Source organism: Arachis ipaensis, chromosome B9 (genome assembly GCF_059453495.1).
Source record: "Arachis ipaensis isolate K30076 ecotype BB chromosome B9, ASM5945349v1, whole genome shotgun sequence".
NCBI lineage: Eukaryota > Viridiplantae > Streptophyta > Magnoliopsida > Fabales > Fabaceae > Arachis > Arachis ipaensis.
Window position 1 is genome coordinate 37,870,485 of NC_142444.1, and position 19,178 is coordinate 37,889,662.

The 19,178-nt window shown below is 40.3% G+C and overlaps 2 protein-coding genes and 1 non-coding gene across 3 annotated transcripts in view; 1 reads left to right on the plus strand and 2 right to left on the minus strand.

Annotated features, from left to right (window-relative positions):
• Nucleotides 1-13,082, minus strand: part of LOC107615396 (uncharacterized) — a 39,116-nt gene extending 26,034 nt beyond the window's left edge. The window contains 3 exon segments of the mRNA XM_088498913.1: nucleotides 12,304-12,458; nucleotides 12,690-12,814; nucleotides 12,971-13,082. Of these exon segments, the coding sequence (XP_088355039.1) occupies nucleotides 12,304-12,458; nucleotides 12,690-12,814; nucleotides 12,971-13,082 (392 nt within the window).
• On the plus strand, nucleotides 6,711-6,814 carry LOC148544340 (small nucleolar RNA R71). The gene has a single exon (XR_015900388.1). It is a non-coding gene; the product is annotated as a small nucleolar RNA R71 (small nucleolar RNA).
• A 1,821-nt stretch (nucleotides 13,083-14,903) lies between the features above and the next one.
• Nucleotides 14,904-15,443, minus strand: LOC107615394 (uncharacterized). The gene has a single exon (XM_016317458.1). The coding sequence runs from the start codon at nucleotides 15,441-15,443 to the stop codon at nucleotides 14,904-14,906; it is 540 nt and encodes a 179-aa protein (XP_016172944.1).
• Between the last annotated feature and the right edge of the window lie 3,735 nt (nucleotides 15,444-19,178).

The window sequence follows — 19,178 nt, forward strand, 5'->3', positions numbered from 1 at the left end:
TTTTAACGTTGCCTTGTTAACCTTCGAGAACGTTAGTGACACTCAACATTGTCACTAATGTTCCAGTGTGCCCCTTCTTGCTTCACGTTAAAGCCCACGTTAACTAGGTTAACGTGGCTTCTAACGTGGCCCTTGCCATCATTCGAGAATGTTAGTGACATTCAACATTGTCACTAACGTTCCAATGTGCCCCTAGGTCTCACGTTAGAGTCCACGTTAACTAGGTTAACGTGGCTTCTAACGTGGCCATCTTTAGCCATCCCAACGTTAGTGACAATGTTGAGTGTCACTAACGTTGGCTCATCCTTCATTTCTCATCGTTAGCTTCCACGTTAACCAAGTTAACGTGGAAGTTAACGTGACTCTTGGGGGTTGTGTGGTTGCTTCAACGTTAGTGACAATGTTGAGTGTCACTAACGTTGTCGACAACTCTTCATCACTTACGTTAGTTCCCACGTTAACCAAGTTAATGTGGGAGTTAACGTGGTACTTTGCATCATAGGCCAACGTTAGTGACAATGTTGAGTGTCACTAACGTTGGCTTCTCTTCCCCCCTTAACGTTAGAGGCCACGTTAACCTAGTTAACGTGGCTTCTAACGTGGCCACTTATGAGTAATTGCCAACGTTAGTGACAATGTTAAGTGTCACTAACGTTGGCTCAACTTCTCTTCTCCACGTTAGAGTTCACGTTAACTTAGTTAACGTGACTCTCTAACGTGGGCATTGATGGCTTTTTGAGAGTGTTATTGGCAATCACTTTTCTCATTAACCTTGCAAGTTACCTCCCCTTTTCTTGCTTCCTTTTGGTCCTGAAATCAAGCAATAAAGTGCATCAAAACTCTAGTCCAAGTCATGGGTAATGCAACATAATATTTGTCACTAAACATATGCAAAATCCTCATGAAATTATGTAAAATTCACAATGTATGCTTGAATCAAGGCATAGGTGAATAGCTACCCAAAACTAGCTTATTTCCTAAAGAAATGCATGAAACTAACCTAAAAACAGTAAAGAAAAGGTCAGTGAAACTGGCCAAGATGCCCTGGCATCACAACACCAAACTTAAAGCTTGCTTGTCCCTAAGCAAGTACTGGAACAAGAGAATGATGAATGGAATATTCAGAGGAGTGAGTCATTCTTGTGGAAGTCATGTTACTGATTTTATGGTGGTTTCATGTATAGCATCTTAGGTTCATTCCATTACTGGCTTTCAGACCTTTATCATGTCCATAAACACTTACTTTGTTTATATCCCATGAGACTTTTATTCATTGATCCTTTTATTGTTATTTCAAGGGTTGTTTGTGTTATTTAGGCTAAGTGCTCTGTAAGGGGGCAACTCTTTAAGATAAGCTTTCAGCCAACACTCCCGAACCAGTTGGTTCAAGGTGCTAGGTGTTGAGACACCCCTAAGGACTTACTCCCTCAAGCCTATCCCCCATACATACACACTACAGGCATTTAGTTTATTTATTTTCTTTTCTTGAAACCTTGGTGTCCAGCACCTCTTTGGGTTACTAAGTGTTCTGTAGTGAAGGTTACTCTTGATAGTGGACTTTCAGCTGATAATCCCGAGTTAGTTAACCCAAGTTACCAAGTGATAAGGCACCCCTAAGAGCTTATTCATTCAAGTAGATCCCTCACACAGGAGCACCACAGACACTTGCCTCAAGATTAAAACCATTGATGCCTAGCCTTATTGCTTACTCTTTTTCTTTTGTTTTTCACTTCCATTGTTCTTTCCCTTTTCTCTTCTTAGGATCTTGTTATTAACTTAGTCTCATGAGTGTCTCCAAAGCAAAGTATTCAGGCCAGATAATTGTCATCCCAGCCTTGTGGTTGAACCAACTTAGCTAGCTTATGACTACCCCAAAGATTCATGAATGCACTTCCACAATATGAACTCTACTCTGGTCTTTTGAAAACAATCATTCTCTTTTTATTTGATTTAAAGGGACAAGCTTACAAGAAAGGGAAGTAAGGATGCAGTGACATAAAGACCAGTGCACATAGACTCTCTTCAATACCAAAAACTTAAAAGACATGATTGAAAAAGGTTTAAACATAACATGGAAGCAAGTTCTATTTCATACAAGATCTTCCTTATTTAAAACATAGAGAAAGATGGAACAAAGAAGGAACTCCACCACCTTTTACTGTTGTGGATGTCCACGCTCTTTTCCTTGCTTGTCCTCCTTGTTTCCTCTTGCATTTCCTCGCATCCGTGCCAATCTTGCTTGCTTCCAATCCTCAAGTGCCTTCCTCACTGACTCATGACTCTCTTCCACCCTTTGTCTTTCCTTTCGTGCTAATTCATCCTTCATTTCATCATACTTGGCTATTCCTGGATGCAATATTGGCAGCTGTCCCACTAAGTAACCAAGCCTGGCTTGAGTGTTTATATGATGTCCTGTTTCGCTCATGTAAACTCCTTCTGCGAATGCCCTTTGCTCGTCCAATAGTTCTGCCTGTTCTATTTGTCTTCGATGCATCTCATGTATGTGTGCCCCTTGATGTGCTTGGATGTTGATTAGCCTCTGGGAGGATTCTTGTTGCTCGTTTTGCCTTTGTTCCATCCTGTTGAATGCTTCTCCCCATTGTTGTCCTTGGCTTAGTTGCTGTTCCATCATTTGCCTTTGCCACTCACCTTGCTGAGTCATCCATCTTGAAAGTGTTTCCTCTTGCTGCCCCATTATCTGTAGTTGAAGCTCTTTCTGTGCTCCTTGGCTTTTCAAATATTGTCTAGATAAGCTATCAATGGCCTCCTACAATTGGTGCATGTCCAAGGTCTGTTATGCTTGACCCTCTGAGACTTGGCCGTCCACTACTTGAGGGGCTGTCCTCTTTCTTTGCTTCCGTTGAGGCAAGGGGGATGCTGCAGCATTCATCCTTCGGACCGTTATTGGAATACCTTCCTTTATCCAAACGGGGTCCTCATCTTCAAAAACCACCCTAGCTTTCTTGCATATTCGGTAAATAGTGCTGGGGTAACCTAATGTTCCTCTTGAGTCGCTTTTCTCTGCCATCTTTCTAATGCCTTGAGCTATGATCTCATGAACTTTGATTTCTCCTCCCTTGAGTATACAATGCACCATTGTTGCTCTCTCGAGATTCACCTCCGAGTTGTTTGTAGCTGGGAGAATAGACCTCTTCACTAGCTCGAACCACCCCTTGGCTTCAGGAGTGAGGTCTGTTCTCTTAATGAACTTTGGTTTATTTCCAGCACCCCTTTCCCAGTCAGCTCCTGGTACACAAAGGTCTCGTAGAAGCTGGTCATAATTGGTATTATTTTCCAATCTTGAGTGATAACTTTCTTCTTCAAACGGTATAGACCGTAGCTTCAATGCCCTCATTACACTCATGGGACCAAAATCCACCATTGTTCCTCTCACAAAGCTTGTATATGACTCATCTTTCTTATCATATCTGACTGCATTTGCATAAAATTCTCTTATGAGATTTGTATTCACCTTAGTGACCGGGTCAGTGAGGAGCTCCCATCTTCTCCTTTCTACCTTCTCTGTGATTTCGGGGCATTCAGTCTTCTTAACTTGAAATCCCATCTCATAAATGATTTCCTTATCAACCATCCACCCGTATTGCAATGCATGATGCAAGCTTCTAAATCTCTTCTCATCATATGGGTGTTCTTCCATGGGTTCCTTCCCCTCTCTTCTCTTAGAACTTGAAGATGCCATGAATGAGGATTAATATGTGAAGGTGGTAAGGTTGTGGAGACTTTTGGTTGTTTAGGGTTTTATGGCAGTGAGGAGAGTGAGGGGAGGAATGTTTATAATCGGATAGGGGGTGTATTGTACCGAAATGAAGAGTGGTGAAGGGTGTGTGATGACAATCAAGGGTGATACGGACAAGGGTCGTTTATATAGAGAAGTTGTGAGAGAATGGAGGGTGTAGATTGATGATGTGGTCACTTGATGGACGGTTGGGGTTATGCATGGCTAGAAGACAAGGATCATCACTTTATGATAGGATTGCTCGGTCTTCTAGGGGTCCCATTTTTTCAATGTTGCATGGCAACATTTTCCAATGTATTCCCTCTTTAGAACAAGTGTGTAACCCTTCCTTTTGTGGTGTCCGAACCTTCTTTGTTTGGTTGTCCAATCTATCCCTTTTAATGCTCCTTTTCCTTTCCTATAAAGACAAACTAAGTAAAGTAAGAAAAGATATTAAAATGACCATATGAATTTTATGGCTAATATTAATAAAAGGGAAAAAAGGATTTGATTGTTTATTTATGAATTCCAACTAACTAACTAACTATTGGTGGTTCCTTATATGCATTTTGGTGGCACCATGGGGTGACGCCAAACTTAGTTTGAAGCAATGTGATGAAAAGTTTTGTGTTTAAAGCTTCCAAGACTAGCGTGCGTCTTGGTTTGCTTTGAACACCAAACTTGTTCCTCACTATATTCTGCATAAGAAGATTTTCACCAATTGTTTGTCAAGTTTGGATTGAAGCTCATAAAGATTGACTTATTCATTATCATCTGAAAGCATATAAAACATGGGTTGCCTCCCATAAAGCGCTTCTTTAGCGTCACTAGCTTGACGTTTTTCCTTCATCATGGTGGTTGGTAGTGCTTAAAGTCCTCCCCTCTTGCTGTGGACTTGTATCCATTGGTTGGATCAATGATCTCTACATGTTCCAGGGAAAGAACTCTGTTGATAGTGAAGACCTTAGGTAATTGAGATGGCACAGTAGGGAGATTAGGGGGAATATCTGGGAAGTAAGCTGAGACAACTCTATCCCCTGGAGAGAAGTCTTCCGTAGGGATCTTCTTGTTCCTCCATTTCCTTGGTACCTTCTTCTTTGTTTCTTTTGAGGTTGCCTTCTCCTTGGTGACCTCTTTTCTCCAAGGAGTTGTGATGCTGTCTTCACCTGCCTCTAGAGGTTTGGGTTCCTCCAACTTTTCCTTGAGCTGTGGCAATTGCTGTTTTCCTTGTTTGTCAGTTAAGAGGGTCTCAGAATGAACTGGCTGTGCTTCAGTGCTTGTTTCCTCCTTCAGTGTCTCATTATCATTTGTGCTTAGTTCCTTGTCCTCTTGATCTGTTTCTTGTGAGAGTTTGAAAACATTGAAGCTGAGTCGTTCATCATGGATTCTCAATATTAGCTCCCCTTTCTCTACATCGATAAGTGCTCTGGCCGTAGCTAGGAATGGTCTTCCCAATATGATTGGATGGGTGTGACTCTCTTTCATGTCCAGGATGACAAAGTCTGTTGGGAGAAAGTATTTCCCAACCTTTAGCAACACATTTTCCACCACTCCTATTGCTTACTTCTGAGTTTTGTCAGCCAGTCTGATGATTACATCTGTGGGTATTATCTCATTGATCTACAACATCTTCACCAGGGATAAGGGCAGTAAGTTGATGCTGGCCCCTAAATCACATAGTGCTCTGTCGAACATATTTTCACCTATGGCACAAGGGATATGAAAACTTCCTGGGTCTCTTCTTTTTGTAGGCAACTCAGGTTGAATAAGGGCACTACATTCCTTGTTCATCACTATAGTCTGTCCTTCCTTGAGTGAGCTTTTCCTGGGACGAAGTTCCTTCATATACTTGATGAATGCAGGCATTTGTTGAATTGCCTTGATGAATGGTATGTTCACATGCAGAGATGCAAACAAGTCTAGGAACCTTGAGTATATTCTTTTTCCCACAGCACCATTGAGCAGTTGAGGAAATGGTGCATAGAGCTTCAGCAGCTATTGTTGTGAGATTTCTGGTTCTTTGTGATCTCTATCCTCCTTCTTTGTTGAGTTGACTTCAGGTTGTTTGCACATTTTGCCTTGCTTGTCTTCAATCTCTTGTTCACTTGTAGTGACCATTTTGCAATCTTTCCATCTTACTTTCTTTGCTTCTCCCTTGGGGTTTTTCTCCGTGTCACTTGGGAAGCTATCAGTAGGTTTGGGAATCTTCTCAGCTAAATATCCCACCTGGAATTCCAGCTTCCTAATGGTCTCTCCCTGGTTCTTAATATTGGCTCGCACCTCCTCTTTGAACACCTTATTTTCTTGAATCTCTTGGCATATTCCTTCAAGTAAGGCTTCAATCTTAGAGAGCTTGTCATCAATTGATGAGTGATTCAGAGCAGACGTGCTGTTTTGGTTTTGATAAGTGTGTGGAGACGTGTTGTTGTGGGGGTGTTGAGATGTCCTCTGGGTGAATTGCTGGTGAGCTGCATTATTGTTGGAGTTGTAACGTCTCTGGTCTTGGTTTTGATCTTGCTCACTTCCCCACCCAAAGTTTGGGTGGTTTCTCCATCCAGGGTTGTAAGCCTTGGAGTATGGATAATAGTTTTTCCTTGGTGAATTCCCAATGTAGTTGGCTTGCTCCTGACTCCCCTCTGCTTCTTCATTCACTCCTTCTTGGATTGTTGATGAAGATGAGATTGCTGCTACTTGGTTCCTCTCCATCTTCATGGTGAGGTCAGCCAGCTACTGGGTGATGAGCTTGTTTTGGGCCAACAGAGCATCTACATTGTTTAGCTCCATCACTCCTCTTGTGTTCCCTCTTTCGGAAGCATAGAAGTAGTCATTTTCTGCTACTGTTTCAATAACATCTATGGCTTCCTCAATGGTCTTCTTCTTGTTCAAGGATCCTCCAGATGAATGGTCCACGGCCTTCTTTGACTCATAGGATATCCCTTCATAGAAAATGTGCAGCTGCACCCATTCGTTGAACATGTCAGGTGGACACCTCCTTGTTAAGTCCTTGAACCTCTCCCATGCTTCATACAGAGTCTCACCATCTTGTTGCCTGAAAGTTTGAACCTCAGCTCTCAGCCTATTGATTCGTTGAGGAGGGTAGAATCTTGCTAAGAATTTGTTCACCACATCCTCCCAAGTTGTCAAGCTCTCCCTTGGGAAGGATTCCAGCCACTTGGCTGCCTTGTCCCTGAGTGAGAAGGGAAATAAGAGCAGTCTATAGGCGTCAGGATGAACACCATTAGATTTCACTGTGTCACATATTCTCAGGAAGGTGGTCAAATGTTGATTGGGGTCTTCTTGAACACCTCCTCCAAACGAACAGTTGTTCTGAACAAGGGTGATGAGCTGTGGTTTAAGTTCAAAGTTGTTGGCATGGATTGTTGGCTTTTGGATGCTACTTCCGCAATTGCCTGGGTTTGGATTGATGTAAGAGCCCAAAACTCTTCTATCCTCCCCAGCATGATTTGCTCCACCTCCTCTGCCATGGTTGTGAGTCTCTTCTTCATGATGATTTTCCATGTTTTCTTCCATGTTAGGTTCAAAGTATTCCTTAAAGTGTTCCTCCTCTTCTTCAGCACCAACTACACGTTTTTCTTTTGCCTCCCTCCTTTGTCTAAGGAAGGTTCTCTCAGGTTCAGAATCAAAGGAAGTTGAAGCCCCACTTCTTCTCCCTGTCATACAACCAACAAGTACAAGCAAAGAAAATCGGTGCAGACAGTATTTGTGTCAAAATTGCTGTTAGTTGTGGGTGATGTAATATATCAAACAGTTAGTGGGTTAGCAAACAGAATTAAAAATAACAAAGAAAAACAACAGAGTAGAGGGGGAAGGGAAGAAGTTTAACTAAAACAAAAAGTAAATCACTCAAACAGAAAAATGAAATTCACAAAATAAAAATGCTCAATCTAGTGATCTTTCAATTTAATCATTGTTGATGCACAATCAATCCCCGGCAACGGCGCCATAAACTTGATGTACGGAAAACTTGTCTCTCAACAAATCTCCCTTCGGCAAGTGTACCGAATTTGTCGTCAAGTAAAAACTCACAATAGAGTGAGGTCGAATCCCACAGGGATTGATTGATCAAGCAACTTTAATTAGAAGAATGTTCTAGTTGAGCGAATCCAGAATTTGGGTTGAGAGTTGCAGAAAATAAAATGGCGGGAATGTAAATAACAGAAAAGTAAATGCTAGAATTAAAGGACTGGAAGTAAATGACTGAAAATAAATTACATAATTGTAAATGGGAATGGGGGATTTTGCTCATAAAAGTAAATGTCAGAAATTAAAGAGAATGGGTAAGATCAGAGATGGGGAGTTCATTGGACTTAGGAGATGTTACAATTCTCCGGATCAAGTTCATTTTTATCTATTCCTCAATCAATGCACTCATTGATCTCCTTGGCAATCTTAAGTGATTGAATTACAATTTCTTGCAATTCAATCTCTCAAATCTTAATCAATAGCCAATTCCTTGGTCAATTGCTCATGAGAAGAGATGAAGTTTGGTCACTGATTATACCACATGCATTTCCCAAATCAAGTATTGAGAGGGTTATAGTCACATACCCATCCAAACCCAATTTGGTCCAGCATGAGAAAGCATTTCTAGCTTGATCTCTTCATTCCTCTTTCAAGGTTCAAAAGAGATCCAAGTTTGAATAGCTTCTCTTCCAAGATAACTACTCAATGGGATGAAGATCGAAAGCTTTCAAGTAAAATCAAGAGGAAAGATAGAAGAAGAATAATGAAAATTAGTATTGATCCATTAAATTACAACAGAGCTCCCTAACCCAATGAAAGGGGTTTAGTTGTTCATAGCTCTTGAAAATGAAAACAAAGATGGAGAATACATCATAAAACTAGAATTTGCAAAGAAAGTAAAATACAGAGAGTAGTTCTCTTTTTTCAGCCTCCAGAACTCCTTTTACAATTCAAAGCTACTCCTATATATACTACTCTTCTCAGCTTCTAGTTTACTCTTCAAGTCTTGGGCCTTTGGATCTTGAGTTTGAAGCAGTTCTTTTCTTCATTTGGACTTGGCTTTACTTGCAGAGAGAAAGTGCTAAGTGGGCAGAGACTTCAGCTCAGGACGTTATGGGTGTTAATATTTAGTGAGAGTATAAGTTCGAGAACGTTAGTGACACTTAACATTGTCACTAACGTTCCAATGTACCCCTTTGCCTCTCGTTAAAACTCACGTTAACTAGGTTAACGTGGCTTTTAACGTTGCCTTGTTAACCTTCAAGAACGTTAGTGACACTCAACATTGTCACTAACGTTCCAGTGTGCCCCTTCTTGCTTCACGTTAAAGCCCACGTTAACTAGGTTAACGTGGCTTCTAACGTGGCCCTTGCCATCCTTCGAGAACGTTAGTGACATTCAACATTGTCACTAATGTTCCAATGTGCCCCTAGGTCTCACGTTATAGTCCACATTAACTAGGTTAACGTGGCTTCTAACGTGGCCATCTTTAGCCATCCCAACGTTAGTGACAATGTTGAGTGTCACTAACGTTGGCTCATCCTTCATTTCTCATCGTTAGCTTCCACGTTAACCAAGTTAACGTGGAAGTTAACGTGACTCTTGGGGGTTGTGTGGTTGCTTCAACGTTAGTGACAATGTTGAGTGTCACTAACGTTGTCGACAACTCTTCATCACTTACGTTAGTTCCCACGTTAACCAAGTTAACGTGGGAGTTAACGTGGTACTTTGCATCATAGGCCAACGTTAGTGACAATGTTGAGTGTCACTAACGTTGGCTTCTCTTCCCCCCTTAACGTTAGAGGCCACGTTAACTAGGTTAACGTGGCTTCTAACGTGGCCACTTATGAGTAATTGCCAACGTTAGTGACAATGTTAAGTGTCACTAACGTTGGCTCAACTTCTCTTCTCCACGTTAGAGTTCACGTTAACTTAGTTAACGTGACTCTCTAACGTGGGCATTGATGGCTTTTTGAGAGTGTTATTGGCAATCACTTTTCTCATTAACCTTGCAAGTTACCTCCCCTTTTCTTGCTTCCTTTTGGTCCTGAAATCAAGCAATAAAGTGCATCAAAGCTCTAGTCCAAGTCATGGGTAATGCAACATAATATTTGTCACTAAACTTATCCAAAATCCTCATGAAATTATGTAAAATTCACAATGTATGCTTGAATCAAGGCATAGGTGAATATCTACCCAAAACTAGCTTATTTCCTAAAGAAATGCATGAAACTAACCTAAAAACGGTAAAGAAAAGGTCAGTGAAACTGGCCAAGATGCCCTGGCATCAGATTGTTGAAGCGCTCCCAGTATTCGTAGAGAGTCTCGGATTCATCCTGAACAATCATGGAAATGTCTTTCCTTAGTTTTTCAGTAACTTCAGCTAGAAAGAATTTTTCCAAAAATTCTCTTCTAAGCGTATTCCAGTCAGAAATAGTTGCTGCGGGTTGAGTGTAGTACTACTCTCTCGCCTTTCCCTCAAGAGACAATGGGAATGCTTTTAACAAAATAGAAGTCTCATCTGCACCATCGCGCCTGACAGTAGAACAGGCTGCTTGGAAATTCCTAAGGTGCTTGATAGGCTCTTGAGCAGGTAAGCCACGAAACTTAGGCATCAAGTTGAGTAGTGCAGTCTTTATTTCAAAATCTGCAGCCACCACTGGGTGATGCGCTTGAAACGGTTGCATTATAAAATCAGGGGCTCCAGCTTCCTGGATAGTAACTCTCCTAGGTGCTGCCATGTCACCTGTACATAAATCAACCGAATCAGTAGAATGGGAGCTTGTTTCTTCCTTACGTGACGTTTCAGATTTGCCCTCGGAGAGGACTAACCGACGCCGAGCTTGCCTTATACGTGAAATAGTTCTTTCAATCTTAGGATCAAATACTGGCAAGCTTGGATCAGAAAGTGAACGCATCATTTAATGAAAGAAACATGCAGCTCATAGTAGCAAAATAAAATAAAATGCAAATAAATAAATTCCAATCAATAACTTAGCACTCTATTGCACCTCCCCGGCAACGGCGCCAAAAATTGACGTGGCAAAAATTGGCGGGTTAAGAAATTATTATAAGAGATACGTTGCAAGTACAGTTCCTAACCAACAAAAATCTGCTTATCAATTTAGAAGGGTTGTCACAAAATTAGAATTAAAATACTAGGAGTATGAGTCCCAGGTCGTCTCCCAACGAGTTGCAGAAAGATGTGCTATTTTATTAATCAGATGTTTTCAAAAATGGTTTTGAGTTGATAACCAGGAAATTAAATCAGAGAATCTATGTAATTTAAATGAAAAACCTTGACCGGGAGTAGATTAGTCAGAAGTCCTATCCTTGTTGGAGTTCTCCCAAGATTAATTGATAATTGAAGGTTGTTCTGCTCAGTTATCCTTTACCAGATAAAGGAAAGTCAAGCAAGTTGGAAGTTAGTTTCTATTCACAAGTTCTAATCCTCTCCCTTGGGAAGGACTAGCATCAGTGACCAGAGGGTGACCCAACGATAAATTCAATTATAATTTTACTCTTGAGCATTCCAACTCAAGGTTCTCCTTTCAACCAACTCCCAATCAAGTTATGGAACTACTCGCTCATCATGAATGTAACATTCACGAAATAAGAAAGGGAAATAAAGGAAGACATGATAAATAATAATAAAAAAGATCAATAAAAAATGAAAATAGTTCTTGTATTAATAAACTCTAAAAATAATCCAATAGTAATTCTGAACAAATTAAAGATATGAAAGAGTAAGTGACAAGTAAGGAAACAAACTAGAATGATGAAGTCTTGGCGGAGGTAATAACTCTTCTCAATATCCCAATCCAAAAAGCAATAAAAATCAAAATCCTAAGAACTATGAATGTGTAGAGAGAAAACCTAGAGGAAGAGTAAATTCAGATCTAAAAACTAAAATTATGCGGAATGAATGTTGTTCCTCGTCTCTGCATGTTTCCTGGCTCTAATCTGCTTTTCTGGGCCAAAAACTGGGTCAAAACATGGCCCAAAATCGCCCCCAGCGAATTCTGCAAATTCTACAGATCGCGCACGTCACACGATCGCGTCATCCACGCGTTCGCGTTATCCTGTGTTTCGCCTTGCCACGCGTGCGCGTCGTCCATGCATTCGCGTCACTCGTGCAGCTTCCAATTCACGCGTTCACGTCAGGCACACGAGCGCGTCACTCTGATTTCTCCATTTCGCGTGGTCGCGTGAGCCATGCGTCCGCGTCGCTTCTCGCTGGTCATCTCCTTAATTTCTTGTGTTCCTTCCATTTTTGCAAGCCTCCTTTTCAATCTCCAAGTCATTCATGCCCTATAAAACCTGAAACACTTAACACACAGATCACGGCATCGAATGGAATAAAGGAGAATTAAAATACATAATTAAAATTCTCTAGGAAGCAAGTTTTCAACCATGGAGTAATTTTGGGAAGGAATTGTAAATACATGCTAATGATATGAATAAGTGGGTAAAGATTTGATAAAACCACACAATTAAACATAATATAGACCATAAAATAATGGTTTATCACTTATCTTAGAGGATTGTTGTAAAGTCCATTTTTGTTTTAGGAAATTAACCACCCCCTTTCTTTTGAGAAGCGATTGTTCTTCTTCTGTGTTATTTGCTTTTCAACCTTCAATGCTAGTCTTGTAACATCATCCAATGTCCAGAATAGTTGTAGTTGAACAATGTTTGCAATGTTTTCATTAAGCCCTCTGAAGTAGCGAGCAACAATCTATTCTTCAGGATCTTGAATGTCACACTTCATAAGAAGTTCTTCAAATTCCATAGTGTATTCCTACACAGTCAATGATTTTTGTTTCAAATTGTGAAATTTGATGAAGACTTCTTGCCTGTAGTGCTATGGGAGGAACTTTTTCCTTAGTTCACGGCACATTTTATCCCATGACTTGATTTTGCTCTGTCCTTCTCTTCCTCGCTGATGCTTGAGATTCTCCCAGCATACTGACGCGTGCTTCTTCAACTTGATTGCTATAAGTTTCACGCGCTTGTCATCCGAAATGTCTTTTAACTCGAACACTCTTTCCACTGTGCAAAGCCAGTCGATAAAATCATCTGGTTGGAGTCTCCCTTCAAACTCAGGAATATCAATTTTGATTCCTAAGTCTTTAGCTTTTGTGTTGTTGTGTTATGCTCTTCGTGTGGACAAATCATCAGACGAAGAAGAATAATGAAATGAATTTCTATTATCATCTTCGCTAGAAGAACTGTCATCACTCTACTTGCCATGATTATTTTGAGCAGCTTCATATTTTGCAAGTTCCTCTTGCAACTCCTTAACTTGATGGCGTAACTCCTCCATTTCAATCTCTTGAGTAGTTCTACGCTTTGGAATCATCTTTCAATAAGTTTGATGATTGAGTGCCAATGTTATGATGATGATAATGCACGATGATGATGAGAATGCACCAATGATGGAAATGTACTAAGATAATCACCAATAGAAAAGCCACCAAAGAGAAAAGAATGATATTACCCGAAACTTTGCAGCAAACAATCTGCACTGACGACGACTCGTACCAACAGCGAGAGCACCACACTAAGGACCTGTACCCGCGAACAAAATTAAATTTTTCTGGAGCAAGTTGAGGACCGACCTTGTTCTGATACCAAACTAATGTCAGGATGTCGTTTGGCTCACCAATCTTGGCGAGGTTAATAACCCACTATGGTGAAAGTAGCCAAGAACCCACCTTGGTTGGCTAGGCCAAGGATGTACCCCTTTACTCTCAAAAGAGCCTAGAAGAGATAAGCGCAAAGCTTATAATATAAAAAGTGTTTATTTTTCAAACTTCATAACAAAAGGAATACATGGACTTATTTATAGTAGTAAGGGGATGGGAGGCCTTTGAGTATTAGGTGATGTGGGACTAATTCATATGCATACAATACTAATATAACTAAGCTTTACTACTTCAACTAATATTTCTAATAACCTAATAGATGCTCCTGCATCAGCATTCTTTGTCAAAAATAATAGGAGTGTCAGCAACCAAAAGGTTGCTCAGGGGTTTTGCGATTTTAGAAAAATCCTTTATAAATCTCTTGTAAAATACTGCATGTCCTAAGAAGCTTTTGATTGCTTTAGCATTAGTAGGTGGTGGTAATTTTTCACTTTCTTCCACCTTGGCTTGATCGACCTCTATTCTCTTGTTTGAAATCCGGTGGCCAAGAACAATTCCCTCAGTTACCATAAAATGACATTTTTTTTCAGTTTAAAACGAGATTTGTTTCTTGACACCATTTCAGGACTAAAGCTAGATGCTTAAGGCAAGAGTCAAAAGAATCACCAAAAACAAAGAAGTCATCCATAAATACCTCAATGAACTTTTCAACCATATCTAAAAAAATAGAAAGCATACACCTCTGAAAAGTTGCAGGAGCATTACAGAGTCCAAATAGCATCCTTCGATAAGCAAATACTCCATAGGGACACGTGAATGCTGTCTTTTTCTGATCCTGAGGGTCCACTGCAATCTGATTATAGCCGAAGTATCCATCTAAGAAGCAGTAGAAAGCATGTCCGGCTAGTCTCTCAAGCATTTAATCTATGAAGGGCAAAGGGAAGTGATCCTTCCTTTTGGCGTTATTGAGCCTCCTGTAGTCAATACACATATGCCATCCTGTGACAGTTCTTGTGGGGATAAGCTCATTCTTCTCATTGTGGATCACTGTCATTCCTCCCTTCTTAGGCACCACTTGCACTGGACTTACCCATGGGCTATTTGTGATAGGATATATGATTTCAACTTCCCAAAGTTTCGTAACTTCCTTCTGGACCACCTCTTTCATAGTTGGATTCAGCCGCCTCTGTGGTTGCACAAATGGTTTAGCATCAATCTCAAGCAGAATCTTGTGCATACACTTGGTTGGACTAATCCCTTTTAGGTCACTAATGGTCCATCCAAGAGCTGTTCTGTGGCTCTTGAGCACTTGAATCAGCTCTTCTTCTTCTTCTTCTTATCATAGGGACGAGCTTATGATCACTGGATAAGTGTTTTTATCACCTAGGAATGCGTACTTTAAGGATGGAGGTAAAGGCTTCAGCTCGAGCTTAGGAGGTCCTTCCTCAACACTAGGCGTGCAGAGCTTCTCCTTCTGAGGTGTTGTATCATCAATTTCAAGCAGAGTGTCTTCAATTAGAATGTCCAGATCCTCTTTAAGCTTCCGAGTTCCAAACACCTCTGCAACCCAGAGGTTCAATGATGTCTATCCTCATGCATTGTTCAAGATGATTTGGGTGTTGCAAAGCCTCCAATATGTTCAGCACAACCTCCTCTTCATTGACACTCAGTGTTACTTCACCCTTCTGTACATCTATAAGAGTTTTTCCTGTGGCTAAGAAGGGTCTTTTAAGAATGTTGGATGCATTCTTGTCCTCTTCCATATCCAATATTACAAAGTTAGTGGGAAAGGTAAAAGGTCCTACTCTCACAAGTAGGTCTTCCACCACTCCAAATGGGAATTTGATTGAGCGGTCAACAAGTTGGAGACAAATACAGGTAGACTTTACTTCTTCAATTTGGAGTTTCCTCATCAATGATAGTGGCATTAGGTTGATACTTATTCCAAGATCACACAAGGCCTTCTGTATATGGGTATTTCCAATGGTACAGGGAATCACAAAGCTCCCAAGGTCTTGCAGTTTCTCAGGGAGATTCCTCTGGATGACCGCACTGCATTCCTTAGTAAGTACCATTGTTTCTGCTTCTTTTCAATCCCTTTTGTTGCTCAATATTTCTTTCATGAACTTAGCATATAGAGGCATTTGTTCAAGGGCCTCTACAAAGGGGATTTTGATCTCTAGCTTCTTGAAAACTTCTAAAAACTTAGAGAACTGCTTATCCTTTTTTACTTTCTGGAGTTTCTGAGGATATGGTAACTTGACCTTGTACTCTAGAGCTTTGGGTAGTGCAGGATGAGTGTCCAGAGTGACCAAAAAGGGATTAACAGGCTGCCTGGGGGGAACATCCTTCGATTTTCATTAGTGTTCATTGCCCCCTCCCCAAGTGTTCAATGCCCACATTGCTCCCTTTTAAGTGTTCAGCATCCTTGATGGAGTCCTTTGTCACTGTAACTTTGCTCTCTGGTGTCTCTTTTTCGTCCTGTCCCTCATTGTTCTGATGTTGAGTAGTCAAGGTCTTACCATTCCTTAGTCTAACTGCTTGACATTCCTCCTCATGCTCTAGAGCCATACTACTATGTGGGGTTAGTTCAGATGGTTGCTGATCTTCTGGTCCACTTTTATCTCCAGGTTTTTGAGGGAGGCTCGGGTCTCCTGCATAAAGTCTGCAAACATGGATGCCAGGTCAGGGGTGCTCTGAGATTGTGGGGTTTGAAAAAAGTTGTTGTTTACTGCATCATGATTAGGACTTCCCTGAGGGTTACTAGCATAAGTTGGTTCCTGATTTCTTCTCCCTTGGTTAAAGTCCAGAGAGTAACGTACTCTATCTGTATGTTCGAAGGTGCTTCCCATGTAATTGACTTGTTCTAGTACGTACTGCTCACTGTTGCAAGCTTCATCTTGAGGGGAGCCATCATTCGTACCATAAGGAACAACATTCTATAACATGGTGACTGAGCTTTGCATGCTCTGTAACTGTTGTGTGAGAAGGTTCATCTGTTGAACTAGGAGTTTGTTCTGGGCAAGAATTGCGTCTGCAATGGACTCTTCCTTAACTCCCTTCCTTACTGAGGTCCTCTCATATGAGTATAAGTACTGATTATTGGCAACCATTTCAATGATCTCATCAGCCTTCTCAAGTGTCTTCTTCATGTGTATGGAGCCACCTGCAGAATTATCCAGAGATATTTTGGCCATGTCAGAGAGTCCATCATAGAAGATATCTAGCTTGCCCCAATCCGAGAACATATCAGGAGGGTATTTCTTAAGCATCAGCTTATACCTCTTCCAAGCATCGTAGAGGGACTCACTCTCTCCCTGCCTAAAGGTCTGAACATCTGTCCTCAGCTTAGTCAATCTCCTCGTTGGAAAGAACTTGTTCAAAAACTTATTGACCACTTTATTCCAGGTGTTCAAGCTCTCCTAAGGTTGAGCATCAAGTCATTCCTTTGCTTAATCTTTCACAGCAAATGGAAAGAGTATCAGCTTGTAAACTCCAAGGTTTACTCCAATGGTTTTCACAGTATCACAGATCCGCAGGAAGTTAGAGATGAACATGTTAGGATCTTCGTGCAGAAGCCCGTGAAATTGGCAATTTTGTTGTACCAGGATGATCAACTGTGGGTTGATCTCAAACTCATCTGCTCCAATAGGATGCACACTGATGCTTCTTCCATAAAAATTGGGAGTGGAGGCTGTGTAAGAGCCCATGATTCTTCTGAGTTATGCATTCCCATTTGGTTCCATAGTGAGCTCCCCCTATTCCTGCACGCACAAACAAAAAACCAAGGAAAGTGGGAGTTTCTATGTCAAAGTATAGAGAGCTCCCAATGAGATATCCTAAAAATAAGAAATAAAATAAAATAAAGCAATAATTAAACTAAAAGAATGCAAAAATAACCTAAAAATTTGAAAACTTAAAAGAGGAAAACAATAGAAAAGTTTGATAAAAATAAAAAGAGTAAAACACTAACGGGACACCAAACTTAAAATAAAAAATTAAAGGAAAATAAAGTAAACTAAAATGATTTCGAAAATTTACAGAAAAAGGAAGAAACAAAAACTAAGAAAAATACCTAATCTAAATAACCAGACAACTGGTAGTTGTCAGTCACAAATAATTTCCGGCAACGACGCCAAAAATTTGGTGCAAGATTTTTGAATACCCACAGCTTAACCAGCAAGTGCACCGGGTCATCCAAGTAATACCTCAGGTGAGTGAGGGTCGATCCCACAAGGATTGTCGGCTGAGCAAGCAATGGTTGTCAGGTTGGACTTAGTTAGGTGAATAGAAAAGGGTTTTGATGGTTGAACACATAAAACAATAAATAAGAAAGTAAATAAAGCAATCAAAAGGTTTAGTGTGAAAACAGTATAGGAAAACAATTAAGGTCTCGGAGATGTTTACTTTTCCGGATTAAAAGTTCTTACCAACTATTTTAACAATGCATGATTCATTCTATGGCAAATTGTAAATGATTAAACCCTAATCTCTTAGTGATTTAATCTCCTCTAACCTTCATTAACCGCTATTCTCGTGGTTACTTAATTCAGATTAGAAGGTGAAATTCAAAAACTAGTTTATAGCCACAAAAACCCTAATTACCCAAAGCTAATAGGTAGGGGTGGCAAACGGGCCTAAACCCACCGGGTCGGTCCGTGTAACCCGCCAAAAAAGGTGGGCCGGGCTAGAAAATTAGGACCGCCAAATAGCAAAAGCCCACTTAACCCGCACCGCTTAAACCACGGGCTTTGGCGGGGCGGGGCGGGCTTCCCCGCCGGGCTTAGTATTTTTTTAGTGAGGGGGTATTTTTATAATTTTTTGGCCAAAACTTAACTTTCCCCAACCTAACTTACAAGAGTGTGAAGATAAAAACTGAGTGGTTTGGATTATGTTTATGTTACTTTGGAGACAATATTTATAATTATGTTTTAAATTATGTTTATTTTGCTTTGGAGAGAATATTTATACTTATATTTTGGATGAAAACTTGGTTTATAATTATGTTTATTAGATATTTATAATTACAAAGATTTTGATGTTTAGGAATATAAAAAATATAATTTTTTATGCCTTTAGAAACTATAAATTTATTAATATGATTGTGAAATTATATATATTATTTAGTAGTTAATAGTAAAAAAAAAAGAGGAGCTTTGGCGGGCTTAGCCCGCTAGCCCACCAGCCCGCAGTTAGGTGGGGCAGGGTGGGATTCTAGGACCACCTCACTAGGTAGGGCGGGGCGGGCTAGTCTGCCAAAGGGCAAGCTTTTGGCCGAGCGGGGCGGGCTTCCCCGCTTGCCACCCCTACTAATAGGATTATATGTCACATATCCCAATTAACTCATGTAATTAGCAATTCAGGAGAAATTTGTTTTCAAGATGTAGTTCAAGCAAGATAACTCTCTCGAGAATCACAAGAACTCAAGTAGAAAAGGGTCATACTCTCGTTCCACCTAGTTCATAAGATTAAGAATGAAAACAAACTTTATAATTCAATCAAAACATTAATTAAAATAGAAGAATAATAGTTCTAATCCAAAGAAATAAATAGAGTTCCTAACCTTAACCAAGAGGTTTAATTGCTCATGACTTACAGAGAAAACAGGGTTCTGAAAAATACGGAAGGAAGAAGACCCAGATACAAGTGATCTTTTCCTTTTAATATTAATCTAATTTGATATGGAAATAAAATAATAATAATCCTAAAAGATATTGTTTGTAATTAAAAATTACAAAAAGGAATTAAAAACAAGCTAAGGAGTGCAAAATCCACTTAAGAGGCCCAAATGAGGGTGAATTAGGCCAGCT

What these genes read in the sequence shown, in the direction of transcription:
- LOC107615394 (XM_016317458.1), bottom strand. Translation starts at nt 15,443, where the DNA reads ATGGTACTTACTAAGGAATGCAGTGCGGTCATCCAGAGGAATCTCCCT.